Source organism: Patagioenas fasciata, chromosome 4 (assembly GCF_037038585.1).
Source record: "Patagioenas fasciata isolate bPatFas1 chromosome 4, bPatFas1.hap1, whole genome shotgun sequence".
In the NCBI taxonomy this organism is placed as follows: Eukaryota; Metazoa; Chordata; class Aves; order Columbiformes; family Columbidae; genus Patagioenas; species Patagioenas fasciata.
The window spans coordinates 12,203,594-12,231,553 of record NC_092523.1 but is presented as its reverse complement, the minus strand read 5'-3'; the positions used below and the strand labels follow the sequence as shown (position 1 = coordinate 12,231,553).

At 37.0% G+C, this 27,960-nt stretch overlaps 1 protein-coding gene across 3 annotated transcripts in view; it reads left to right on the top strand.

The window, feature by feature from the left end:
* The window catches only part of SH3TC1 (SH3 domain and tetratricopeptide repeats 1), a 29,818-nt gene extending 3,029 nt beyond the window's left edge, over positions 1-26,789 (top strand). The window contains exons 2-18 of one of the 3 annotated variants that reach the window (XM_065836915.2): positions 1,571-1,822; positions 4,217-4,291; positions 6,544-6,671; positions 9,266-9,371; positions 11,209-11,352; positions 11,910-12,087; positions 13,095-13,168; positions 13,325-13,520; positions 14,425-14,552; positions 16,750-16,791; positions 17,883-19,568; positions 20,249-20,429; positions 22,845-22,995; positions 24,321-24,443; positions 24,726-24,876; positions 25,774-25,970; positions 26,194-26,789. In XM_065836915.2, coding sequence (XP_065692987.1) covers positions 1,615-1,822; positions 4,217-4,291; positions 6,544-6,671; positions 9,266-9,371; positions 11,209-11,352; positions 11,910-12,087; positions 13,095-13,168; positions 13,325-13,520; positions 14,425-14,552; positions 16,750-16,791; positions 17,883-19,568; positions 20,249-20,429; positions 22,845-22,995; positions 24,321-24,443; positions 24,726-24,876; positions 25,774-25,970; positions 26,194-26,424 — 3,999 coding nt within the window. In that variant the 5' untranslated portion in view covers positions 1,571-1,614 and the 3' untranslated portion in view covers positions 26,425-26,789. Of the gene's footprint in view, positions 1-1,570; positions 1,823-4,216; positions 4,292-6,517; positions 6,672-9,265; positions 9,372-11,208; positions 11,353-11,909; positions 12,088-13,094; positions 13,199-13,324; positions 13,521-14,424; positions 14,553-16,749; positions 16,792-17,882; positions 19,569-20,248; positions 20,430-22,844; positions 22,996-24,320; positions 24,444-24,725; positions 24,877-25,773; positions 25,971-26,193 lie in introns of those variants that run through there. The other 2 variants (XM_071808537.1, XM_071808538.1) reach the window with 2 other exon arrangements.
* Positions 26,790-27,960: the final 1,171 nt, after the last annotated feature.

The window sequence follows — 27,960 nt, the reverse complement described above, 5'->3', positions numbered from 1 at the left end:
AGCACTGAAGTTTAATATTTTCTGAATCTTTTTTATAGTGGATGAACATTTTTCTCTGGTTTGCCTTCTGAAACTGTTTTAATTTGTACTGGAACAGCTTAATAATTGATGAGATGGCATCACCATAATAAGTATGGTGACCATATCATGGCATTTCTTTTTTGTTACAGTTTTGCGCCTTGGGATGCTTATGTGATAGTCAAAGGTGAATAGTAAAAGGACAGAGATGTGGTGCAAAGTTCTATAAAATCTTTGTGACTTGAGACCAAATTTGTATTACTTAGGATACATTTAATGTTAAATAAACATTCAAAAATGCCTGGGTAGACTAGGCTCCTATGTATGGAAAAGTTATTTACTATCTTGTCCTCAGTGCTTATATAGAGCCTCATTAGTTGACATTTGATAGTGAAGGCAAACATTACAGATGGAAAAGGAATCTGTAGAGTAGAGCATGACTGTTAAAAACGTTTTTGAGATTTCAATTTTCATCCTGTGTATCTTGGAAAAGCCAAGACAGAACATTGATAAGAACATACCGTTTTTTGCTTTCACTCATTCTGTGGTTTTGTTTTGTTTTTTTTTCCTTCCCTTGGCTTAAGCTCTGGGGTGCTCTGACAACCCTCTTAAACTGATCGTATTCATTTTGATTTATCCAGATGTCTTACTTGCTTTTGCAGCACCAAGATTTATAGGTTCATTCACAACCCTGTTTACATATGTTACCCTTACCAACATGCACTGATGCAGAAGACACGAAAAGTTAATATCTTTTCTCCAACTCAACTGTATTCAAAGAATTGAAGTCATGGTATATTTATCTTCCTAAATTTTTTTAGGATCGTATTGTAGATATGAGCTGATGGAAAAAATTAATATTCTGAACAGTAAATTTCATTTCTGGGATTGAGGATAATCCTCATCTGAAAATAACTGGTTTTGGATTCATAGAACAATGTAATTCAAACAACCACATTTGGAATTAAATTATCCTTACTATCACAATATTTGTCTTCATCAACAAGAGATAGCAGTATTTACAAAAGATATGGAAGAGAGTGTTTAATTCTTAAGTGCAAAAATTACTATGCATTACATATAATCCTGGTACAGTACTGAAAACAATGGTGTCAACTACTGTCATTACCTTAAGGCAAAGGTCAGCTATATAAATCGAAAAGCATATCTCTAGCAAAGTGAGGTTGGTCTCTGGCAGGCATGTATTTTTAATCATTTATAACAAGGTCATCAAGTCTGATAGGCAGTTTTTCAGGGACGTTAGCAAGAGAAACTGGGATATGAAGTCATAAATAAAATGTTAATTAAATGTTAGTAGAAATACTCTTTCCTGAGAAGCGACATCAAAATCACTTGTATAGCTTTTTCTGGGATGATTTTGGGTGTTACATAAGAGTTCCTCTGAAAGAAGTCCAAAGCAAATACTTTAATGTATATTACAATTAAAAATAACTCCTGCAGGAGGGGGATGGCTCTTGAGTATGCGCACGTAGTTTGACATTTTCTAAAATTACATTATTGATTGTTTTTATTTGTCTTCCCCCTGCCTCAGGTTACTGATAATGTCAATTGTGTCCTTGTGAGGAACTGCAAGTTATGGAGAGTTTGGTGGTGGGAGGCAGCGCATCCGTGCTCAGCGATGACACAATCGTCCTGCGTCCAGAGGGAAAGCAAGATGGGAACTGGGAGAGGAAAGAAATGGAACAGGGAAGGTGTGGGTCTGACTGGAATGGTGCGGAGGCCAGCACTGCCATCAGCACTGACAGCGATGGAGTCAGGATGGACATGTTACAAGAACAAATGGGTAAGACCTTGATCAATATATCCTGGTAACTTGGCTCTTGATTTTTCTTCGCATTTTAATTATTGTGTTCTTTAAACGTTGCTTGCTGCGCACATGCAGAGAACTGTTACGTGTATTTTTCAGCCAAGCACTCTTTTAGAAAATACACCTACAACTGCTAAATGCAACAAAGCAAACAGCTTTGTTTCCTCCATGGCAATGCTGCACTGATGGGACTATTAAACAATATGTTGAAATCCATTCTATTGGCTAAAATAAACTTAGATAAAAATTAACAGAACCCAAGAGCCAGAATACTGATACATAAATTCTTCATCTAGCACTTTTTTTGCTATTATCTCTAAGATTCAGAAGCAAAGATGAGTGAGACTGTATATTTTTATTTTTATAAATCATTTAGATTTCTATTTTTCATCAGAAGATGTAATACAATACTTATTTTTCTGCAAATGAAAATATACTTCATGCAGTAAAAATATGCAAGTCAGGAACACTTTTGGGGTGGAAGAATGGAGTGCTATAGGTGGCTGTGTCTCAAAACCAGTGGCTGGACTTACTTTATAGTAGGCCTGAGAGCTTTCTGAATGTGAAAATATTTCAAACAATCATGGAAAAACTATTTCATTTTAAATTATATGTCCATGGCTTAGACAATGTCTTTCTGTTCACAACTGCAACTCTGCTGACATCAAAGAACATGGGGTATGAGCATCCCAGGGCAGTATAAAGTTTCTCTTCAGCTTGCCAAGAAGTCAGTCATCCTGTTAATTAAGAATGGGGCACGGAGTTCATGTTAAGTCTTTGAATCTAATTATAGCACTTTAAACAGTCTCAGTGTTTAAAAGGCATTTACAGTAACTCTTATGCTTTTGCTCAAATTGAATAGCAAACTATTATTTGTAATGAAACTTTTGAGTAATAATGCTGGCTCATAGTTATTCCTTTCTCTTAAAAGTTATAGGAATTAGGTTATATTACCTTCTTGATATTCATGTCTCAGTAAATACCTTTGAGTCAAATTCATCTTTCAAGTCAAATTCATATCTGGTAATATCAAAATAATAGTAACAGCAAATTTGCATAACGAAAAATATGTCAATTGCTCTTTGCAATTGCTAAGTAATGATGAAAGTGATTGATAACATTGTGAAAGTTTTGACAATTGCTTTGGTTGTACTTCTGACTCAAACAAGAAAAAGCAGAAGTACAGCTAAGCATGGTCCCATAAGTTGTTGGAAACTTAAATTTCTATTGTTCCTTAAATAGAGTCAGCCTATGCTGCAGTGAGCTTACTTTTATATTTCTGTTTAAAAAACAAGTATCATTGAGTTCAGATTAAACAAACAAACAAAACCAAAAACTAAATAAAAACAACAAAATAAAAAAACCCAGCCCTGTCAAACACCCAACAAAAAAGTACTTGGGAACTGAAATTTCTAATTCTACTATAAACTAAAAATTGACTTTAAAGATGTTTTTACTGCTTACTGAATTTTTTTTTCTCAAGTAAGCAAATTCTGTGTTTATTTATCATTGTGTGACTTTTTTCATGTCACATCAACAGATGCACTTGAAGGAAGATGCAGAAGACTTAGAAGTTACTGTGTAATACTACAGTACAAGTTTTTTCTTAAAAGCAGAAGTGCAGAGGAAAATGTCTTGGGGTACAGGAAAATTGCCTGGGAAGTTCTTTCTGAAATTGAAGATCTATTTCTCCCACTTTAATTCTTAGATATATCAAGCCTTGTCTTCACTGATTTTTGCCAAGGAAACCTTGAGAAAATGGAATTGGTTGGAGTGGGTGTTTCTTCAGCATGAAAATGCATAATTTCCAGAAAACTGGAAGAAATATGGGCCAAAAAAAGGAAAAATAAAAGACCGTTATCAATATAAAATATGCTTATTTTGTCTTATTTTTCAAAATCTTCAAATCCTTTGTTTCTATGTTACCCTCTCTCAAGTATTAAGCTTGTAACAAATAAAGAGAAGGATTTTTTTCTCTCCATGCATGAATTGGTACAAGGTATCCATATCATCACTGGTTTATACCACTGAAGCTTCAGCAGAGGCCACTTTTTAGTATAGGTGTGAGGGAAGAGAAAACAAGGGTCACTTGCTCCCTCCCTACTGAGGCTTCAGTTTCCCAAGAGGCCCTTTTCACCAATTCTCCAAGATCTTGAAGTTTCACATAAAAATGATGGAAGATTTCTGTCCCACTGGGGAGAAAGTTAAATGATCTTCAAATACTTTTTGTGGGTTTGGAGAAAAAATAGTGATTTTCTCTGAGTAATCATCAAATGCTTTGGAAGTGTGGGGTGTCTCTTTTTTTTCTCCGGTGTGATTTATATGGACTTACAAAATGCACTTGATCATTCCTTTCATTTCTCATTATAGAGTGTTCTCAAACTGAAAAATGCATGAATGTCTGTTCAAGGACCCTTTCCAGTCAAGCAGAGAATTTTCCAACTGGTAAGACATTTTCTTCCATCGTATCTTATAAATATAATGCTTCTCTCCTTGTTTGTTTTTTGAGACACCTACATCAACAATATTTGCAGTCATCACTACTTTACAACATACTTCATGGTAGCTGTGAAGTGTCTGACTTCTATGTAAGATTTGCTGAGAATTTCTCATTAAGAGACAAGTAACTTAACTGCTATAAAAGCCAGAAATAATTTATGGACTATATTGTAATGACTAATAAAAAGAAAAATTTCAGTGCTTATTTATATTGCGGTTTAAGTTCTTAAAATGTCTTTTTTTTTTTTTTTAAAGGTTTTTGCCTTTCCAAGTCTATATTTTTTTAAGTGTTTCCAAGTCTATATTTTTTTTAAGTGTTGTATTTTCAATGAAGTTGCAGTTGAGTGCAGTTCTTCAGTAAGTAGGTACAGCAGACTTCCCTTTTGGAGTGCTCATGACCTGCTCTGTGCATTGAGGGTCTGTCTCATCACATTTCCCTTCTCTCACTTGTGGAAGGAGAGAAATAACCACCAAAAACCAACACGGGGATGCAATCTCTTTTCTGGCTTGACCTGACACATCAGTGGTAGACAGTCTCCTCCAGGCATATGGTTATTTGTAGTTAAATTATCTGTGCTTATGTACATGTCTTTCTCACTCTGTATAGAATTTGGATGGTTTTTAACTGGGTATGGATCAGAGCTCACAGAAGCAGAATAGAAGATTACCATGGGTGCAATGGGTTTTTGAACTGAGTTTCATTTCCATAAGGCATTATTAATAGTTCTTTTGGCAGAAGAAGCCATATTTCAGGTGTTTTAGTTCAATATAACTGTTATTTCAGTAACATTAACTTTTATATAAGACTTAAATATTTAACTGTAGAAACACAGTTTAACTTGGAATCAATCTCATTATGTAACTCAAAATTTTAAAGTTTGAAGTCTCAAGTTTAAGTCTTTTGTGCCAACACATTTTATGACTTCAGGAAAATGAAAAGGTCAACCATACTGTTACCTAACACCCATCTGAGTAGCATTTGAAGACTCCAGCTTGTGTTCTTTGTACTAACAATTCACCATATGACCACAGCTTAAGCAGTGAGATCTAGTAATTCAGTAACACTGCTTTAGATTTCTGAGCCACCCTGCTTGACCTTAAAGTAATGAGTAGGTGCAAGTCATCATAAAACTCCTGGAGACATACATAGGAAGCCCTCTGAAAACAGATTAAGATGCAGTGTATTAGACTAGAATGTGAAAAATATCTATTTTACCTGATTACAAGGTGAAACTTGGAGGAGCTGGAATATTTTAGGATGTACTACAATCCCATCTGTTGCTAGAAGTGTGGTCTATTTACACACTTGCAACTGTGATTCCTCCTGAGTGGGTGTTATTGGTGCTTCTGTGCACATCTGGGTGTCTGAGAACTTCTGAGTATGATTTACTGTTATTGAGTTAAATTAACAGACATGTAAAATAAAAGCAGCTTTATCAAAGATCCTATTTATCTGAGAGAAGCTATTATAGCTGAAACTGTACCCTTGGCTGCAGTCAAAACCTCTAATAAAAAGATGCCAAGATCTGAGAACAGGTACCTAGCTTCTTTCAGATGTGCTGGGGGAATCATGTAACTGAGCTTTCAGTGGGACCATTTATCTTAGTTGGTGCTGCTCAACCAGCTTAGCTGAGAAACAGATTTTTCAATATTCAATTTAAAGAAGCCTTCTGAAATGGTGGGGTGACATGTCAGACAACCATGCATTTAAGATTAACAAAGAGAAGTTGTAACATGCTGAACTGGAAGTTTTTTCTTTGTGATTCCAGTATCTGGTTGCCTCCAATTTTAAAATACATGTGGGATATTTGGAAATCTGCGCATGTTCTCAATGTCCGTAGAACTGTCTAATTTGACACATTACCAATCTGCTTGCTTTATTTCTTATCTCTCTTCTCCATCCCAAGTGTGTTAGTTGTCTCCCAAATTTTCTACACACTTTCACATCACTCTATTTTTGTATAGCTGTATTTTTTTATTATGCAACTGAATAAGTCTTGTGATTCATGCTGGGCTACTATTTCTGCTGGATGATAAAGATGGAACAGAAACATGCAGTAGGTCATTTGTCTGTATGTCTGTCTCTGAAGCAGAAAAAACATTTATTAATGTGATTTCTAAGATTTTTGAGGGATTTTCTGGTTCTCCAAAGCTGATTCACAAAACTTGTAGCACTGTAAATTGGTATCCTTCTCCAGATATCTCCCTGAAGTTAATGATGGTAAGAGGAAAGAGTGGATGTCCTGATCCCAGACTCCAAAGACAGCTCAGAGGGCAGCTCCGTCTTCTGGAAAGTGACAGCAGGGAGGTGATGGCAGTTTTCAGTGTAAGTCAATTGCCTGGGAATTGTTTTATTTGTTTAGAGAATACACCTTGTGCTACTGAAATACTCTGAGATACTTGGGTACCATTTCCATCTACATGCTGTATGCTTGAACTTGAGTGACCAGAGATTCCCATGGCCCAAAACCATCTAGGGACATTAGAAATACTAGAACACCAAATTGATGTAAAACAAATAAACCCAGCTAAGTAACACATTGAAGGGTTTTATTTAAAAAAATGTTCTGCTTTGATTTACATCAAAGGAAATCATGGCTTTCTGGTTTTTTTTCTTCATTTGCCCTCACATTGACTCTTCACTTTGGTTTCCAGTTGCTTGGGGTCATTTGGCATGCAAGTTACCTGGGAAGCCCCCTGCTAAGCCAAAGAGGAAATCTGAAGTAGAACAGCATAAATATTGGGTTTCCTAGGGCTAGATGGCCATAGCTTTAAATAGCGTACAAGAGGGTTGGCCAGTTTTTATTACTGTCTTTAATTTCTTTGTATGTAGGAAATCCATCCTCTACAACCAATGAGGTTTGATACAAATACAACTTAGTCTCCTGTTTCCTCTTGATGAAAAAGCAGGATGATACCATTTGGCTTGATGTCTCTTTTTTGCCTGAGCCATGAATTCCAGTCTCCTTCACTAGCAAGCCAAACCCTGAAATCTTAATTAGTTATGGCTTTATGACTGTCTCAGATGCATGTGTTTCTACATGATTTTTTTCACGTGTTGTGAACTCTCCATGAGCAGCCCTACTGATTTTTGTGGCTGTGAAAACAGTTGGTACTCTTGCTGCCCTGCTCTGGCTTTTGTTTAGAGGGAGATGGAGAAAGAAGGAGGAAAACAGCATACAAGTAGATGAGATTTGTGGCCTTATTAGAAACAGACTGGGAGAAAGACTTTGAAGGAAGCAAGATTTATAATGATAAGTTTCCCTAGAATGTTGTTTTGATATTCAGCAGTGCTTGAAGCCCTTGAGGCTGAGATATTTTAGCATGTGTTGGCAATTTATTAATAGATTTCAGGCTCTTGTTAATATTTAAACTGGTGTAGAAAGGGGCATTCAGAAGATCAAAACAGTGATGAGGCATGCTTGTTGGAAGAGGCTTAAGTTCGACTTCAGTTTTCAAAAAGGAATTGCTATTTTAATCTGTTCATGCTGTATGACCTGAAAATATGGAAAATAAACACAAATCATTGTGATATTTTAAAATAATGACAAATCATGAAAGTGGTGGATCAGCTTCATCCTGCTCAGATTACAGAAAATGTTTGAGGGACAGCTTTTTTTATTACCCCTACACCCCTGAATAAGTATCAGTTTCTTGATCAGTCCTTAAACTGTTTTCAGATGCATTTCAAGTTTGATCTGACAGGAGCAAGGATGCAGTACTGGGAAATGACACAGTAACTCACCTGTTAGCTTTGCATCTAATTTATTCTCTGAGATACCGGTTCAGATACTTACCTCAGAAATCAGTATGCATTGTGTTTCCCTGACAGAGAGTAGCTAGCACCATTGGCAAGTCCTGGTTTTAAGCTTCTAACTGAGGTGCAACCAGACTGTATATTACTGTTCTTTGGCTAGAATGCATCAAAATGTGTATTTTTCTCACTAATTTGGAGGGAGGTTTATGTAGTTCTCACCTTCAGCATTGCTGAAGTCCCCTCTAAAATATATCGTTATTGTTTAGAATTATCATCTTTGCTTGGGTAGCATTAAATTGTGTGTTTAACAGTGTGAACCAGTACAAATGAGAAGGAAAGAATCTTAATGCGTCTTTTAAAAAAAAAAAAATACTCCAGTGTATTTAATTATCTTAACCATGGAAAGAGTGAACTAGAGAAAAAAACAAATAAACAAACCATCAAACAAAAGAACTCTTTCCACTGTTTAATATTAACACCCACATGTCTGGCGAAGGCAGTTCCCAAGCTATAAACTGCTCTGTGCTAGGAGGGTGTTCTTGGAGAGTATCACTAGATGCTTGTCTTGCTTTCCCATTCTGAATAGGGAATACTGGCTGCTATACATAGACATATCTGAATCAGCCAGGGCTTTAGTCTCACTCAGTGTGGTCATTTCAGAGGTCTTAATTCCTCTGTAAATTAACCTCACTAGAACTGTTGGTATAACTGGTAGAAAAAAAATAGGATTAAATCTTGGCTTACTGTATGTTGTAGATGTGTTAAAGCACAGAAATCTCGTAAGTAAAATCCTGGATGACTTTTTTTCATCCTTCTTAATGCATAGGTGTAATGGTTTTGACATAAGAGAGGAGATTCAGGCTAGACATGAGGAAGAAATTTTTTATGCTGAGGGTGGTGAAACGCTGGCCCAGGTTGCCCAGAGAGGTGATAGATGCCCTGTCCCTGGAGACATCCCAGGCCAGGCTGGATGGGGCTCTGAGCAACCTGATCTGGGTGAAGATGTCCCTGCTCATTGCAGAGGGGTTGGACTAGATGACCTTTGAAGGTCCCTTCCAACCCCAAGTGTTCTATGAAAAGTGTTACCTAGTAAGAAACTGTACTTGAGTTTAGTGTAATTGTAATCAAAATATTGTGTTTGATTTTTATTTATTTTTTTTTAGGAGCTCTCTGCTAGACTGCTGTCTATTCATAGTGACCAAGATCTAATAGTGGTGACATTTAAAACTTTTGAAGAAATATGGAAGTTTCTAACCTACTACTCTCTGGGTAAAGGTGTTTTACCATACAACAGTTCAACATGCTTTTTTTTGCTTTTTTTTTTTTTTTTTGCTTTTTTGTTTTTCCCCCTACGCATGCAGTTTCTGATTGCCTGGGAACTTGTTAAAAATTATTTTGAGATTCTTTCTGTTTAACTCCTAATAGCATTAAATAATGTTTCTGAACTTGGTACTAGTGATAGAGCTGGAGAGACTCCCCCTACCAGCCCTCAGGAGAACCTGTCAAAGCAGATAACAGCTATCCTTCCTGGCAGATGTCCAAGTTACATACCCCAGAATCAGATCATGTATCCTTTTCAATGACTCTGTTCCAATCCAGGTGTTTTTTTGTCCTGAAGTCTAACCTGTGTTCCAACTTCAATGCTTTTATGGCTTTATCTGCTCACCATGGACAAGAAGAGCTTATTCCTCTTTGCACCAAACTCAGACCTATTTGGAGACTTCTAACCCACACTTCCACTCAGGCTTTTCTTTAGGAAAATCAACCTCAAGTCCTCTAATCCTTTTTCAGAGTATATTTTCTAGATCTCTGAATATTCTTCCAATTGGACTCTTAGTTGTTTCATGTCTCTACTGAACAGTAGTGACTAAACTGGAGAGAGTTAGTAAGGTTAGAGATGAAAAATAAAGTAAAAAAGGTGCTTTTTTTATGTTCTGCATGCTTCAGTTCTGTTTCTAAATCTGAGTGTGTCTTTTGTAACAATATGATGCCACTGATTTGAGTTCCATTTTTAATAACTCAGCTTCACAGGTCTTTCCTGAAAAATAGCATTTGAATTAGATCTTTGCCTCTTCATTTTGTTCACCTGATCTTTTTTTTTTTTTTGAGAGTTCGTGTGCATTACTATTGAATTTCCCTGTTTCCATCAGAACAATTTAAAAATAATTTTATTTATAATTTCATGTTTGCTATTTACTTGCTGGTTTGTATTTTAACATGCTCCTTAGAGAACTAGAAAAATACTGTTTCAATCCAACTTTGCAGAGAAAGCGTAAGATGAAGTTTTATTTTAGGCAAGGCTGTGGTGATCAGGAAATTGATTCAGCATCTTCCAAACAGCAGAGTAGCACCTTAATCACTGATCTGCCCACCTTTGCTCTTCATCACAACTTTTTGCACAAAGGATTTGCTAATATATTAGCATTGGCCCATAAAGTAAATCTACTATCATACTATGCTGATTATGGTAGGCCAAACCAGATATCCTTGTAACTACCCATATATCTTTGAAAGCTGGAAGTGCTAATGTCAAGTGTCCCAGTTTCCAAGATCTAAGTACTTTCTCCTTGTGATTTACAGGACTCTGGTACACAGCATCATCTCTCTCCCAAAGAAATTCCAGGAATTTGATACTCAGGCATGGTATTTCCATAAATCAGCACAGCTAAATCAGGCAACAGAAATTTATAAATTATTTTTTGAGATGATTTGCAGTCATCTGTTAAGTGGTGCTCAGCACCTGTTTCTCAAAGCTTGTTAGTGACTACCACTTTCAGACTCCAAACCTTTCTAATATAGGTAAACTATGGGGAAACCTCTCAAGGTGATGATATGGTCTGCTTTTTCAGCAGGATTAGGCACAGAGAATTGTGTGGCCTGCAGGTGTAGTGTGTGGCAGCTAAGCACTGAAAGTAGCTGTAATGCATGTGACTTAACAGATGTAATTTTGCCAATACTATGTAATAAAATTGCTTAACCCACAGTGCATAACTAATAATGGAGTTATGTGAATGTCTACTCCAGCCTCTGACTTCCTGAAGGGTTATTTTCTTGTATAATGCTGTAAAACTGCAAAAAAAAGGATTTTATTTTATTTTTTTTTTAGGTTTTATAAATCATTGCATGGAGAATTTATTCCTAGATCAATCTTTCTGGCTCTATTCTCAAGAGGAGGAAGAAACAGGCATTAAAGTCTGTATAAATGAAAAATCATTAAATTTGATGTACAGAAGCCTGCTAGTACAGGAAGGTAAGGAAGACTGTACCTGCTAAGGCTAAATGTAGATAAGCGCCTTTCTTTAAAATCCTAAAATCAAACATTAAGACCCATCCAAATGCTTAAGGAAGTTGCAGCTTAAATCTATTAACTCCAAATGTATCACAAAGAGAACAGAAAGGAATGAACACAGATTGTGTTCCATAGGATCATGGTGGGATTAGAGAAGTTCACGTGCAACTGGCCCATAAATGAGTACTGAAAGAATTAGGGAGGGATGTACATTCCAAATTGTTTAGTATTATTGCAGATCCTGGAGGTGTACAGCAGAGGGATTACAGATAGTTGCCAGGCTCATGTGCTTCTCCTAAATAGCATCATCTGCTGTTACCATCAGAAAAGGAGTGATGGCCTAGACAGATTGTTGATTAGTGCAATAGGAACATTCAAAATGTTGCAGCGGCAGAAGGTTCTACACACATTTTCAGTATCTCACTGAATATTACTGATGCTCTTGAAGCCAGATTTAAAGCTTGTATGACACTAAAACATTGCACAAAATGACATCTGCTCTACTCTTTTCTTTTTAGAGTCATTTTTTGTTCTATGTCGTGACAATCTGATAAGAAAGATAATTGCTACAGATAATGAAATCAACACTTATTTAGAGACTGGGGCTTTTACTGAAGATGTAACAGCTGAATCTGTGGACGGTGACATGACTGTGCTGTCTAATGCTTCTCCAGAGCCACTGATCCCTTTTCATCAGTAGGTACCTGACTCTAGCTACCTATTTCACATGCATCTCTTTCATATGACATGTCTGCTTAGACAAAGGTGTTTCTAAATGGTATCTTGGTATGAAACACCCATCTTCCATTAACACTGAGAACAGATGTTCTATTTCCTTCCATAATACACAATTGAAATTAATCCAGATGCCTTCAGAGTGGTATTTTAAAGGTGGCTTACTGTCTTTAAAGTTAGATATTGTTTGGGGCTTTTGTCTGAAATAAAATCTATTAGCATTTCTAGAATAACATGGAGTGAGAAATTGCATTTCTCAGGCTACTTGGAAATAGGGATAGTAACAGGTAGGATCGTAGAATGTCCTGAGTTGGAAGGGACCCACAAGGATCATTGAGTCCAACTCCTGTCCCTGCACAGGACAACCCCACAGTTCACACCATGTGCCTGAGGGTGTTGTCTGACTGTTTCTTGAATACTGTCAGGCTTGGAGGTGTCACACCTCCTTGGCAAACCTGTCCCACTGCTCCAGCACCCTCTGGGTAAAGAACCTTTTCCTAATAATAATACTTGGAAACGTGGGAAACATACAGGCTAGCAGTATTTTTACTCAACACTACTGACAAGAGCCACCTCCTTAATGCAGTTGGTTTCCAGTTCGTGTACAAGCTCATAATTGCTATTGCTAAAGCCAAAATTACATCAGTGGACTTATCAATGTACTCATTTCAGGAATCTCTAGAAAACCATTAATTACTAAGAGCACCAAGAATAAAAAAGCTTTCTATTGACCTTGGGCTGGGAGCAATAGCATGACTTTCGCAGTTAGTTTTGGTTGGCTAAAATAATGCTTCTTTTACTACTGATATTACTCAATACAGCTCTGTCTGAAGTGTACAGACAGTGCTGAAATTGAAAGATATTTGTGGGAGGGGTGCATCTGTTTTCGAATGGATTTAAAATATCATTGTCACAACATTCATTGAAGTCTTTCATACACTAACTTTAACTTCTTTTTCTACTTTCAGATGGTTTCTTAAAGGGTATTCTAATCCTATTGATTTACCATACAAAACTGAATCTAAATCCATCAGGAAAGTTGGTAAGAAGATCCATTCAAACATCAGCATGGGTAACTCATGAGTTCCTGGAATGTCTTTTGCTAAATATGTTATTAGATGAGCTGCTATTCTATTAAGTGTATTTGTACTGTTAAATTATTTTATCTGCAAAGATTATTTCTCTCCTTATTACACAGCAATGGGATCCTGTGTAGCTGTGGTGAATTATGAAAGTACTGTGTTGGAAGAGATAAGTTTCCAGGAAGGGGACAAAATTGAGATCCTTGGATACTTCGTTGAATGCATGGAATGGTTTCTTGGAAGACATGTGTTTACTGGCCAAATAGGTTTTGTAAAGACAAGTCATGTTAAACTGGATTTATCTAAAAATAAGTAAGTTAAATGTATTTAAGTCAAACCAGAAGACTTAGTGTCTTGAGCTTTAAAATGCTGAATGTTAATCTCAGGGTGTTTTTTGGTTTTGTTTGTTTTGTTTTAATGAGAATTGTCATAGTATGTATCAGTAAAAACAAATGCAAATAAATTGGACTATTAAGTCTGCTTAAATGTTGGGAAATGTTATCAGTCTGCACCGAAGTTTCTTACAGAGAAAAGGAGTTGCTGTTGTTGTTAAACCTGGTTCAGTCTCTATTTTTTGGATCGCAAGATCAAAGAGGTTTTATTGTTGCAGAAGATTCACTAGGTTCAATTTTCACTGGTCTTTCAAGATTTGTGTCAAAGCATCCGAGTTCTGGTTTTGCTAATACCCTCAATTACAGGCCTTTACTTTTTTTCAAATGTGGCTACTCTTAAAAATAATTGCTCATAAATCAGAAGAAAGCTGTAAAAAGTATGCATTTCAGCATGCATTGGCACCACTTAAATATGCTGCTCCTATTAATATGTCTGGACTGCTTGCACACTGAAACAAGGACTTATTAAATGTTTGCAGGTCCATTTGATGTGTAACTTTAAGCTTATATTGGAAAAACAATATCATAATGTTCTTAAAGCATTGTGCTTTTAATAAATTCTCTCAAAGTGTTGTACCATGACACAGACATAAAACTTACTCTGGTATAGCAGAAACTGTTAGCTGCAATCAGAGCTATTATCAGTTTGTATGTGTGTTTACAAATGACTGATACTAACTTGGAACACAATGAGACCTATAATATAAATACTATAATACTTTCTCTAACAAGCTCTGATTTGATTGGTGCAGCAAACTCCTCAAGCCAAATCAGCTTTCAGACACCTTCGAAGTTGCTCCTTTTTTTTTTTTTTTTTTTCTTAGACCACAAGACCTGGATTTTCTTGATTCAGAAGAGTTATCTTTTTTTTCAAAAGAAAAAAATTTGGAAGAAGTGATACATCTGTTGAAACAAACTGCCATCACAGATGTTTGCTCTGTTTATCGAATAGGTAAGGATGAGTTTTATTCCTTTTGACTGCACAAGATATATGTGCAGTTCCCATATCCCTGTTTAGAACTTTTTCCTGTTTCAATGAGATTCCAGCCTTTACACCTGCTTTGAAATATCTTGGTATTCAGTTTGACCATAGATATGGCATGTAAAAATCCTTGATATCAACTTTGCTACTTTCCTGCTGATGCAAGACTTTTCCCAGCAAAGCATTTACAAATATTTTGTCTCTCTTTTTGAGTGAATTAAATAGCAGGGTTTTAAAAACTCTATTGAGCTGAATAGATCTTCAAGTGTTCAAATGACAGAGTATTGCATTATGAGAGGCAGTAGGTTCACCCAAATACTGACAGCTTCTCATTCGTCTTAGGAAAGGTGGCATAATAATTATTGAGAGATAATGCAAACATATGCATCTATATGCTTGATTTAACTTTCAAAGGTGTAGAAAAATAGCAAAATTTATTCATACAATGAAAAAATACATACTTTGAGCTGCATAATCTCTGATACAGCTGCTATTTCTTAAAGTGCCCATGCTTTACATAAACTAATTGGGATAACTGGAGTTTCATCTTTAAAGACTCAGTGTAAGGTAGTGTAATGTAATTGTCTTGCTGAACTGAACAGGAGAAGCAATTTTTTATCCCACCACAGGCCGTTCTGTGGTGATGTATATGCTTGTCAAATATGTAATATAGTTTTATCCTCATTAGTGCCATCTTAACAGACAGGCCCATAGGCTCCAATTTGAAAGGAGCTGGTATGTAGATTTGACTTGGATGTGTTGGTTTAATTCTGCAAATTGAGGCGTGTGTGGACAATAACTACAGCACGTCAGGCCTGAGCTGCAAAATGCGACTCACGTCAATGTGCAAAATGACTTGATGTCTCACCTTCCTTGCTCAAGTGAAAAGCCTGGGAACAAAAGCTCAGACATTGATTAGGTACTAAAGCAATCTCATGGGTTTAAAGGACATACTGCTGGTTTTGCCTGTTGCATATTTTTCACCTGTATCTCATCTCCTCCCTAATCTTTACAAGTGCCAACTTACTTCCACACTTCCCCCAGATAATAGTCTCATTGTTACCACTTTTTTCTTTTAAGATGCACAATTGATCAATATAACTTGACTTACTCAGAGCAAGTGTTTTCAGTATTCACTTGATGTTTTGTTGTGTGATCAGAGTAAATGGGTTTTAGATTCCTTCTGTCTGCATCAATGTAATGAGAAGTATTTACTTATTAATACTTCCTCAATTAGATATTTAGAGCATGAAGTTACAACTGCTGTAAACATCTGTGGCATTTGTCCACCAAAGTCAGGAAAGCATTTAAAGAAGGATATCCAGAAGTAAATAGTCATCGAGAGGTTATTCGTAGAGGCTAGTAAAATAGCTTTCCATCAGCATAAACAGACCTAGTTCTGTGAGCTTCTACTTTTAGATATCCTTCAACACTCAGTACCACTTATACTGCATCTAGCGTATGAAAGACAGTGAGTATGTTCCTGAAACACAGCATGACAACTGAAATACCTTGAGAAATACCTTCCACACAAAATAGTGAATCTTAAATGTTCTACGGATGTGCTATGCTGAGCAATTAGAACTAGATCTATAGTAGTATTGTCTACAGAATTTAAAGATATGCCACTTAAAAGAAAATACAGGGATTTTTTTTATCTGTATGCTGTTCAAATTGCCACAAAAGTCTGACATCCTTATCTACACAAACTACCCTAGACATTTTTTCCCCACCTCCCCAGAAAGTGCTAAAACTGATTTCATTAATATTACGAGCTTTTTGGTACCTCATTTTAGGGGCAGGTTGTGAGGAATGGTTGTATCTACACTGCCTACATGTATTTTGATGCAGCAGTGATGCATCCCTCATGCACAACAGGCTGTCTCTTACTCTAGCTGCTGTGTGCAGATGTCTCCCCACCTCACTGAGCAGTGGTACATGCATGATGATAACTGTGTAGAAAGCAGTGAATTGTATCAGCAAGAGGATAAGTCCCTAGTATCTGTTAGGCTTGGGTCAAACTTAGAAATTTATTCTCTTCTAATTTCTAGGACACATCCAATTCTTCTGACATAAAGAGTTCTAAACTAAAAAATAGCCTTATTTTAGGATATTTAAAAGTGAAATAGAACTATATAACTAACATGGCTTTTTTTGTTTCTTACAGACGAATTAGAAGAACCAGAACTTCAGAAAGCTCATGAATGTGGTAATACTTCATATGCATACAATTTCTTATACAAAATTAATGTGACTTTTGATATTTTTTGTATCCTTGCCAGCTTTTCTCTTTCTAATGTCTCTTCACATTCTATTTTCTCTCATTGTTTGCTCTTCTAGGTTTTGCTGTAACAGTGGGAGGACTAAAGAAATGGTGGCATGTCAGTATTTTTTATGTTTGTAAGATACAACAGTGCCAGTACTAGGAGAATTTAGATCAATGACCACAAACTTGTTAATTCTGCGAAAGGTCATCTGTGTCTACAGAGAATCAGGGCTGGTATTACAACAAAAAATAAAATCTTATTGCACATTACACAAGTGTGGCTGGCCACACAGAGATAAAATGGACAGGAGAACAGGACCTTTGCAGGCACACTCACAGCACCCATTTGAGACTGCAACAATTCCAACAGCTCAGTCTTATGTACCCTCCTGGCTCATCTACCTTAGTTTTCTATCAAGGCACAGCCCTACTCAGCTCACATGTATGCTCAAATTGACAGTTCTCTTAGACCTTAGTCCACCCAGTATCCATGCCCTCATCCTGGGTCCTTTATCCAGTCTCCAGTTCAGACCTTGGGTCTTACCAGATTAAGGACTTCTCCTGCTAGTCTAATTTTCCAACTAGTCTAATTCTCTTGCTAGTCTGAATTTTATAATTCATTGGTATGTGATGGTTTTGCTCATTTATCTGTTCTCTCTGGGTGTATATGCTCTGTGTGTACTTTTTGAGTATACACTCAAACACAAACCAGTTTGAATTAACATTGGTCTTCAGTTGGATTAGGGTTGGATCAGGCACAGGGCCTGGCTGGGCAAAGTGTATTGATCAGCAACCTGCTGACACATGGCAAGGCTCATTTATCCCCATTCTGCTAGTCTCCTATGCTTGCTCCTCCCCAATTCTTCTTGATATCTCTATTTCCCACCTTTGGCTTGTCTCTTAGACATACTGTTAAGAAAGTGCAGTATGTTTGCAGTGTCTTCTACTGATAAATGTTTTTTGTCGGTCTAGCAAATATCTTTGTGTGCATTCACACATGAAGTTGTGATCTGTAATTTATTTTTGAATTTCAGAAATTCCGCGTTCACATTCTAGTACAGGATCCACTAACAAGAATGGCAAGATAGAAGAATTCCTGAAGAATTTCAAGAATTTAGAGGCCACACAGACAGAGGAGCCAACTACTGAAGGAAAGGATTCTGCTAGATCTGCAAATGTGGAAGTCTTTCCTCCACCTGAAGGACCTTGCTTCCACAAATGCCAAAATGATGTTCAAGCATCTGATGTCTTTGAGTCATTGTTATCCTTCTTAGATAGGAGAGAGTATGACAGAAACTTCAGAAACCTCTATGATTTCTCTTATTCATTTATCAATAGCATGTTTTACGGGTTTTCAGAAGAAGATGATCTGGTTAGCTTTTTTAGATTAGCAAGGGAAGCGGCAAAGAAAGCAGGTATGTCCTGGGCGCTAGCAAGGCTCTGCTTTCTCTTAGGTAGGCTCAGCATTAAAAAGCTGAAGCTTTCGCAAGCTCGGGTGTATTTTGAGGAAGCATTGGGAGCAATAGCTGGAGGGTTTAGTGATTTGTACTTTGTAATTGCTCTTTATACAAATCTGACAGTCATCTACTTGACACAGAAGAACAAAGAAAAATGTGCCCATGTTTTTGACAAGGCTGCATCTCTTCTCATGGGAATTCCCAACTACATTTGCAGTGCTGATCTGGAGTCAGATGTTCTAAAGTATGCTCTGAAGAGGGCAATTTTGAGCCAGAACAAACAAGCAGAGGCAAGGGCATGCTTTCTACTGGCAAAACATTACGGTGCACACAAACAGCATGAAGAGGCACTGCCATTCTTGGAAAGGTTTCAACTGTTGCTTGATGACTTGGGTTTACAAAACAACTTATTGAGTGAAAGTTATTTCAAACTGGCAGAGTCCTACAATGAAAAGTGTTTGCCGCACATTGTGTTAAGCTGCATAAATGTTGCCTCTTCCATGAGCTCCAGGACATTAATGGATTCCTTGAAAAGGATTGATTTAGCCATCAAAAATGCTCCCAAGCTCTATGGCCTGAGAAAACTCAGGCAAATACTACCATGCCAAATCGCACCTTACCTCATACAAGCACTTTCCTCTGTGTTTACTCATGAGCAGCAAGGACTACGCAGTACTATCTGCCTTAGCTTAGCGAAACTGTACAGCCACCACAAACAGTATGAAAAAGCCATTGTTTACATGATGAAAGCACTGGACTCTGTTTCTTGTAAGCCAGAGGAAACTATCAATTATTTGGTTTCACTTGCTTGGTTATACATTCTTTACAGACAATATGATGTGGCTTTAGCCATTTTAAATGCTGTTATAGACTCTTCATGGAGCAATCCTCAACAGCTAGGCATTGCTTATAATATGCTTGCTATTGCTTTGAAAAGAACCAACAATACCAAGGAAGCTGCTGAGAGCTACTACAAAGCGCTGTGTCTCTCAGAAGAGACCAATATGACCCATAACCAAGCAATAGCCCTGGGTAATTTTGGGGCTCTCTGCCTGCATGTAGCAGCCAGCAAGCTGGCAGAACATTATTATATCAGGGCAGTGAAGCTATTCTCCAAACTTCCAAGTATGGACTGTGGCCAAGACTTTATCCAAGTTCTCCTTCAGCTGGGATGTTACTATGTTGGCGGAAGTCAAAGAGAAAAAGGAAGGTTTTATTATGAATGGGCTTTTTTAGTTGCAATGGAGACAAGCCATCTGGAAAGTAAGTACTTTTTTTCTCTCAAAGTTACAAAATATACCCTGTTTGGGAACATTTGCTATATAAGTATGTTATTGTTGTTCCTAGGTATGTCGCAGTTGTTCCTTAAACAACATTTTATATCCAGTTACGTGATAGTTATTGAAGTGATTGAAATCTTTCATCTGTCCCGTAATGGTGGACAAACAATCAACATTGGCTTGCTCTTCTGGTGATATTTAGGTTTGTCAGAAACAACAGAGAAAATGAAATGTTAAGAAAAACTTCATTTATTTAGTAAAAAGTCTACAGATTTCTATGTTCACTAATACAGTAGTTAAGATACCATTGGTAGTACAGGTAGCACCAGACTCAAGTTAAAGATATGAAAACAACTGGGAATCTAGATTATTTTTGAATGAAATAGCTGTATTCAGAAGACTCATGCTGTATTTACTTATTCTTGCTACCATGATTAAGGCAGCTTATACAGGTAAGGTGATTTCTTATTGTATTTTGGAGATACAATTTGAAGTTATCTCTGTGTTAACTTTAGGGGTGAAGAAACTGGCAGAGAGAATCTTTTTGTTATGTTATTCATTGACTGTGCTGAATTTGTGAAACAGTAAGAAAGAATTATTTGAAAAGTAATTTAACTTTGACTTCAAAATAGAGATTAGTGTATTTCCAATGTATTCTCCTAGGTCAACTACAAGCAATTAAACTGTTGTGTCAGTTCTACAGTACAGTTGTTCCCAATGAGGCTCAGTGTGTCATCTACAATGAATATCAACTATCTTTAGCTAGAAAGATGTCCAACAAAGATCTGGAGGGACAAATTTTGGAAACAATTAGTCAGCTCTATTTGTCTTTAGGAACAGAAAGGTAAGACATGCTGAATGACTTTGCTTTTATTCTGACTGTAACTTTTCTGTCACGCTAAATAATCTCAATTTTTGCAGCAGTTGAATGACTATTGTGGTGGTTATGTTTGTGGTGGTTTTTGTGTAATTTTTTTCCTCCACTCTGCTTTGCCAATACAGTTTATTAAAATTGAGGGGTACAGCGGTAGTGAAGACTTCTTTTAATTTTTAAGTAACATCTCTCAAGGGAGACAAGATATTCAGCAGTGATTAGCACCACTCCGAGAGCCAAATTATTTTTAAAATATACGTAAATGTGTTTAAAAATTGTTATGCAACTCTTCATGACTGCTACAGCTGTAGGGTTATTGCTCACAGGTGACTTGTTGGTGATGACAGATTTCTTTACAAGACAATTTTTCCATTAGAAACCAAATGGCATATTCCAATCAGGTCAGAGATCAGACACTGAAGTGTTTCTATGCGAGTGTTTCTCTTTGAGGAAATGTGTGTGGTGTGTTTGTGGGTTTTGTGTGTGGGTTTTTTTTCTAAAAGTTTTTAAGCACAAAAACTGTGCAAAACTACATAGTTTCAGTCTTCAGTTTTATGCTGCTCTTATTTTCCGAATACTGTTTTTTTGCTTTGCTTTATTGAAAAAACAGACTGCACCAGTCAATTCCTAGTAACAAACAGGTGTTGGGGTAACTTACAGGTTTCTCTAGACAATTTTAAAAACATTTTTTAAGGCAGCTTTGGGGTTTTTTTGTGTGTGTTGTGTGGGGTTTTTTTTGTGTGGTGGTGGTGTTTTTTTTTTTCTTACTATATCTCACTTCAAGGAGTCGCTTCATATTGGGGTATTTTGAGGTATGCCTCATTAAGGATGGAAAAAATATCCTCAGTTGTGGAGGGGAGTAGATGTTTATTTTAGCTTTAATGTGTCACCTGATTTATTTTGCTTTTTTTCTCTGCTGTTAAATGATAGAGTTGGTGAAAAATCCCTTGGAGACGCTGAAGACAAAGGGGTTGCTTTAGATTTCAAACTACCTGAAATTTGCAGGATTTAACCAGCTGGAGAAGCTGCTGCTTTGTGTGCATACAGTACATGGAATCTATGTATCCTAGGAACCTGGCACCCAAATAATATCGGTTGTGTAACCTTAGGAGACTGATAGACAGTAGCACAGACTCAATATGATATTAGACTATAGTATCACAGTATTCTTTAACAGTCCTGACTAACATGGATATGTGTCTATGATGAAGTAACAAAAATAGTGACATCCTTGATGTCACTGCCTCCATTGTAAATTACTGTGTCCATGCCAGGGGACACAGCCTGACCAGTTCCAGCTCTTGTGCTGGGTTGTGGATTGGTATAGACTTCTATCTGCAGAAAAAGCAAAAGCTCTGAAGGAGGGATGGAAGTGGCATTCAGTAACTGGGCTGAGTTGGACTAGTGGATCTTTACTCTCGTGGTTATAAGAGGAGTGACAGGTCTCCTCAATTTCTGTAAGAATAATTCAGTGGTATTTTTTTCCCCTCAGATGAGATACCTTGTTGAAACAGAACCAAATTCTTGATAGTGTAAAATACAACAGAGTATATTATTTCCAGATTTTTTGGGTATTTTTGGAGGTTGAAGTAGGCTGTTCTAAAGATGCACGATGTAAGAAATCACTGCAAATGTGCAGTTCATGTTACATTTTAATATGTTGGTGTCTTGTGCTTGGAGGAAGATGCACCAGGTCAAGGTGATGGGAGGCTATCATGAGACAGAGAAGGATTTGATAAGGAAGTCTGGGGCTTCTAGGTCTGGTATAAAGCACCATAAGCTCAATGAATCTGACAGGTGTGATGAAAAGTATGACCACTCTTCTAAGAGCACAGTGCTCTTACATGTCTAGAAAATTGCACTGCCCAGTGATCTGATCATTTAGGTGCTTATAGAACTGATCATGTCTGTCCCCCTCCAAGATTTTCTACAAAGGCTGATTAGTTTGAAATGTGCTTAAGTCTGAGGCCCAGGTGATAATTAGGAAAAAAAAAATCTTTACATAGAGAATTTCTTTCTGAGATTTGTAGGAAAAAAAAAAAACCAAACATAAATGATAATCATTAAAGATAGTGATAAAGAGTTAAAGATGAGGAAAGACTTTTTTTCAACCTGTCACTAGTCTGAGGTGTAGGGGAGGATGCATCTAAAATAAACTATCCTGAAATACTATAATGCGATAACAATGTAACAGGAAACATAGATGGAACAAAAAAAAGATGATGATCAGTTTCATTAGTTATTAATGGAATACAGCTAAGAAATTATAATTGTGCATTGAATAGAGGAAAGAGATGTTTTACATTAAGGGTTGTTTGTTATGAAGGAAAAACATTCCCAATTCTGAAGAACCCTGCAGTGATTAGCAGTTTTCCCCTCTTTCAGGGCCTATAGGTCAGCTCTGGAATATACCAAAAGAAGCCTTGGAATATTTATAGATCTCCAAAAAAAAGAGAAAGAGGCATATGCTTGGCTACGGGCAGGAAAGATATATTATGTTCTGAGGCAGAATGAGCTTGTGGATCTTTATATTCAGGTATGTTGCCAACACTTACTGGCATGCACATGTTGTCATCATGGTGCAGGTGGCATGGTAAGAGAATAAGTAATTCAATATAATGATCCCAGAGATTTTGCTAACTGATGTTCTGAACATCTAGTAATGCCATTTATATAATGCTTAACAGCTGAAAGTCTCATCATTTTCCAGTGGTGCTCTATTTTAATCTGTTGCTTGACTCTGGAAAGATTTTAAGCAGTGGCCTTTCTTAGTGTCTGTTGTAAATTGTGTATTTCTTCACTTTCTACCAGCTCTACAGCACCACAGCAATCAAACCATGCATGCTACATGCTCAGTCATCTATATAGCTTCTAGTCAATCACTGATGTATCTGGGGAATTAGCTTCTTGCTTTTTAAACAGGTTAAAAATACTTCTCTCCCATTCTAAGGGAAAGTCCTCCCTTCTAGTACAGAACCTGACATAGACACCAGCCAAGACTCAGTTCTTAATGAGTGGTACCAAAATATGATCTCTAAATAAAACAATCAGATACCTGTTAAGATGTTTTGAAAAAAATCTAGAAAGCGGGAAAACAGGAATCAAGTTCTTGTTTAAAATGTACTGAGACACAATACATGGGGCTACTTTAATGAATTATTTTCTCAATTCAGATGCATTTTTGAATACTTACCAGGAAAACTGAGTAAATGTGTTTACAAGAAAGGATTGTGGTATTACAAGAAGGGTTTCTGTGGGGCAATCTTGCTTCATGTAAAAGTCCCCTTTCTCATTACTGCTTGTCTTATCAATAACCAAGTATCCTCGTACTCTTGCTTTTGGGGAGGATGCATGCTGCCTTTCACAAAAACCTTTTTGCTGATGTGGCATATATTTGTTTCAGAAGAAGAGGATAGTAGAGCTGCGTTTGACAGACTTGACTTCACAGGCTTTTAAATTAAGTTAGATATTGCTAACAGTGCTAAAGTTTTTTTTATGATAAGTTTGATCTAATTCAAGTGTAATATGTCGCAGTTTTTAGAGTGCTATGTGCTGACAAAGATAGCAGGAAACTATTGCCAGAAAAAGGGAGACATTAACACTGCATGTGCCCAGGTTCTTGTGTTCCTTCTTCAGCAGCTGCTGCTGGCCTGCTCAAAAGCAGGGTACCAATAACAGATAGGAAAGGCTATGTTTGATGAGACCATGCTCTATCTTATAATGCAAAGAGAAGCATTAACAAGATATTTTTCAATTGCTTTTATTTATTATTTACCTATTTATTTGTTTGTTTATTTATTTATTACAAAGAGGTTTCCCAGACTTATTTTCTTCTTTCTCCATTCCTTGTTTGCTTTTCAGGTTGCTCAGGATGCTGCTCTTTACACAGGAGATCCAAATTTAGGAATGGAGTTGTTTGAAGCTGCTGGAGACATATTTTTCAATGGTACTTGGGAAAAGGAGAAAGCAGTGCCTTTCTACAGGGTTTGTGCAGTTTTTCTACCGCATTGATAGTTATGTACTCTCCTATCATAGCAGGTGTTCCACAAATGCTGAAGCAAAAGCTGATCCTCTCAGCAAACACTTTATAACCTATTGTAGCTGAGTACTTTGTTATGGTGTTAATAGATACCACCTGTTGCAACTCCTCTTCTGGCTGTAAAATACGTAATCAGCAAAATGCAAAATGAAACTGTAAGTTGCTTCACATGGCATAAAGGGAAGCACCTTGGGGTTCAGTTGTACCTAAGCTGCTATGCATTTCAGGACAGGGCTCTTCCACTTGCTGTTCAGACTGGGAACAGAAACACCGAACTCAGATTATGCAACAAACTGGTGGAGTTGTTGGTGAATCTGGAGGCTTATGAGGAAAGTCTGGAATATGCAAGAGCATCTCTCATGCTCAGTGTAAGTTTAGGTAAGGCCAATTTCAGTTACAGCTGAATATGACTGATATATCTAAAATACGGTTTTAAATGTTTTCTTCCTTTGAATTCAGTTAGATTTCTTGCCAGGATTTCATAACAACACAATCATTGCTATTTGTCTCCATTCAAGCATACACAACTTTATTGCTGCCTTTTCTAACTCCAAGTTACTATGGAAAACCTTTGGTAGAGCACACAATTAAATCTGGGATTCCAAGTCCAAACTGAGTGTGCTTCTAACAGCTAAGATGTAATACTGATACATAATATTGTCCTAAGAGGCTTTTGAGTGTCATAAACTTCTTTCAAATTTGCTCAGAGCCTTGCTGGTGAACCAACCTAGGATATAGTAATCAAAAATCATAGGGCTAGTTTCAAAAATTACTGTTCTTCAAGTCTGAGAGCTCTTCAATTGATTAAGAACTCTTACCCCTCCATACAAGCACAGACAAGTAATTTTCATCAGTTTGAAAATCATCTTTTTGTAATACTTTTAGATGTAAAGTATGTACTGAGAGGGGCAATGGAGTCTTTAATCCTATTAGCTTGCTTTCTTTCATTGGTTTCAAAATAATCCATTCATATTCCTTGTAAGTAGGCACAGGGTGCATCTATCTAGTCATGAGAGAACAATGAAGTTACGTCTTAAGAAAATCCCAGATGCTGTCAAATCCTACAGTGGGAAATTTAGGAACGGGATTTTTTTTTTTCTTAAAGGGCATGTTTTGTCCATGTATCTCTTGAGCAAAAATAGTTTTATTTAATAAAAGCTCAGGAAATACCATATAGAAATAAAACAAAAAATAGCATAGATATATTCTGATTTGAGACAATGTAACTAATTTGTCTGTTTGTTTTTTATCATGACTCATGCGTTATCTCATTAGGAAATCAGCTAAACGAACGAATAGCTTACCATCGGCTGGCTGCCATCCATCATCATTTGGGTCACTGTGAACTAGCTGAGCACTTTTATTTAAAAGCCTTGTCGCTCTGTTCCTCTCCCCTGGAGTTTGAGGAGGAAACATTATATTACGTCAAGGTGTACTTGATCTTAGGAGACATTATATTCTATGACCTTAAGGTAAGAAATACCAAAAACTTCTGCAGGAAATCATAACATTGAGTAATGTTCCATAGCATCAGGTTTTACCACATTGTTCTTTTTCATTTAGAATGAAATAATGTGGGAAAACATACTGAAGTTCAGAATCTATATTATTTTCCTTTGCTATCTGATGAACTGAGCTTGGATGTCTTCTTACACTGGTCATACTATAGAGGGTACTCTCTGTCTCTTATTTCAGGATCCCTTCGATGCAGCAGGCTACTATCATTTGGCACTTGCTGCTGCCATGGATCTGGGCAATAAAAAAGCTCAACTGAAGATTTACACGAGACTTGCAATAATCTACCATAACTTCCTTGTGGATCGGGAAATGTCTCTCTTCTTCTATCAAAAGGCAAGAACCTTTGCAACAGAGCTGAATGTTCGGAGAATAAATCTAGCTCCTCATCAGTGTTTAAAGAGTTCATAAGCATCTTGGGAAAATGTGGTCTAACTACAATAGAAGTACTTAAAGAAATATTGCACTGGTTTTGTAGGAGGATGCAGAATGTTTTCATTTGTCTCATTATGCATGTGGTATAAGGGAGAGCTCAGCATCCCAGACTAAATTACCAGTTTATATGACAGTTGAACTACATTTCATTGTCTCCAAGATATACAGTCTCATATTTGTTGTTGAAGGATCAACCTATGAACTAAACCAAAACCCAATAGTCTTTTTTAAACTAAATTATTCTTTGCTCTTTTTGCCTAGTCGGATAACGAAAAATGATCAATGCATAGATGCAGTGTAAAATATTTAATAAAGTGCTAGAGAAGAAACACTCCATACAATTTGTGGCTCTCTTCATGTGACCTAGTTCTTATGACCTAGTTCAATCATATTTATTTGAGGTCATAAAAAAATTTGCACCAGCACGTTAGGTGGGTGTTTTGTCCAACCCTCAGGTTTGAGTCAGGGGGAGAAGTGACTCAGGTTTGTGGGTCCCCTCCAGTTGGAAAACAGTACATGCAGTACTTAAGGTCTGCAAACAAAACGCTTTTATTTTGCAGTTTGTCCCAAGTGGTATATGATTTGGTGGCAGAAGGATTTACGTTATTGTAGGTTCAAATGGTAATCATTAGAAGTTTGCAGCATATGCAGGGCTGTAAATCTTATAGTAACATAATGTTATGTATAAAAAAGAAAGTGAAAAGGCAGTAGTATGGGAAAGAGAGAGAAAGATTTCACCATCCTTATGGCTCTGCTTTATGTGTGATGGAGTTTGCAGTCTTGGATCCAGCGATGTGTGGCATCCTCTGGTGTCTTGTTCAGTTCATGTTGTGAGACTGGTGGGTGGAGTGGTCCTCAGGATGGTGGGTGGGTGTCACCAGTGCTTGCACAAGCTGGGCCTTTATAGCCCCTTGGGTTGCCTGCTTACATAACTTTTGGTCTTTGTGGAGGTGTTATTGTGAAAGAGAAAAGTCTGGGGGGAGGGGTTTATTGCAAAAGATTGACAAGTCTCAGGCCATATTGAAGGGTCTCAGCTTTTCCCTTTGTGCCATGCTGGGTGTATCAGAAGGTGGAGCTATGTGCCCTCTGGCATGTCCCCCACCTCCTGTATTGGCCAGCTGGCCTGGGCTGTGGCTCCTTAGCTTGCTGTTGGTATGTAAATCACAGTTCACCCTATACTGAACGTACAATCTCCTGTGGCTGGATGAACTGCTTTTCCCACAATCTTTCAACCATTATCTGTATCAGTATTTGACAGTGGGGTATTTGAGAACTGGTTTGATCCATTTCCCCATATATCACTCTTCATTTCCTATCAAATTCATCTACTGCAATACTTATAGGCACTGATTAGATTTATCTTCTAATTCCTGAAAATAATTATGTGCATTTTATATTAACTAAATGGTTTCTAGAACTGAAGTCTCTAGTGATGTGTAACTGTAGTCGTAAGTTGTTGTAAAATTGAAAGTTTTACTATTCAGTTTTCTTTGAGTCTTCAAGCTAAGTTCC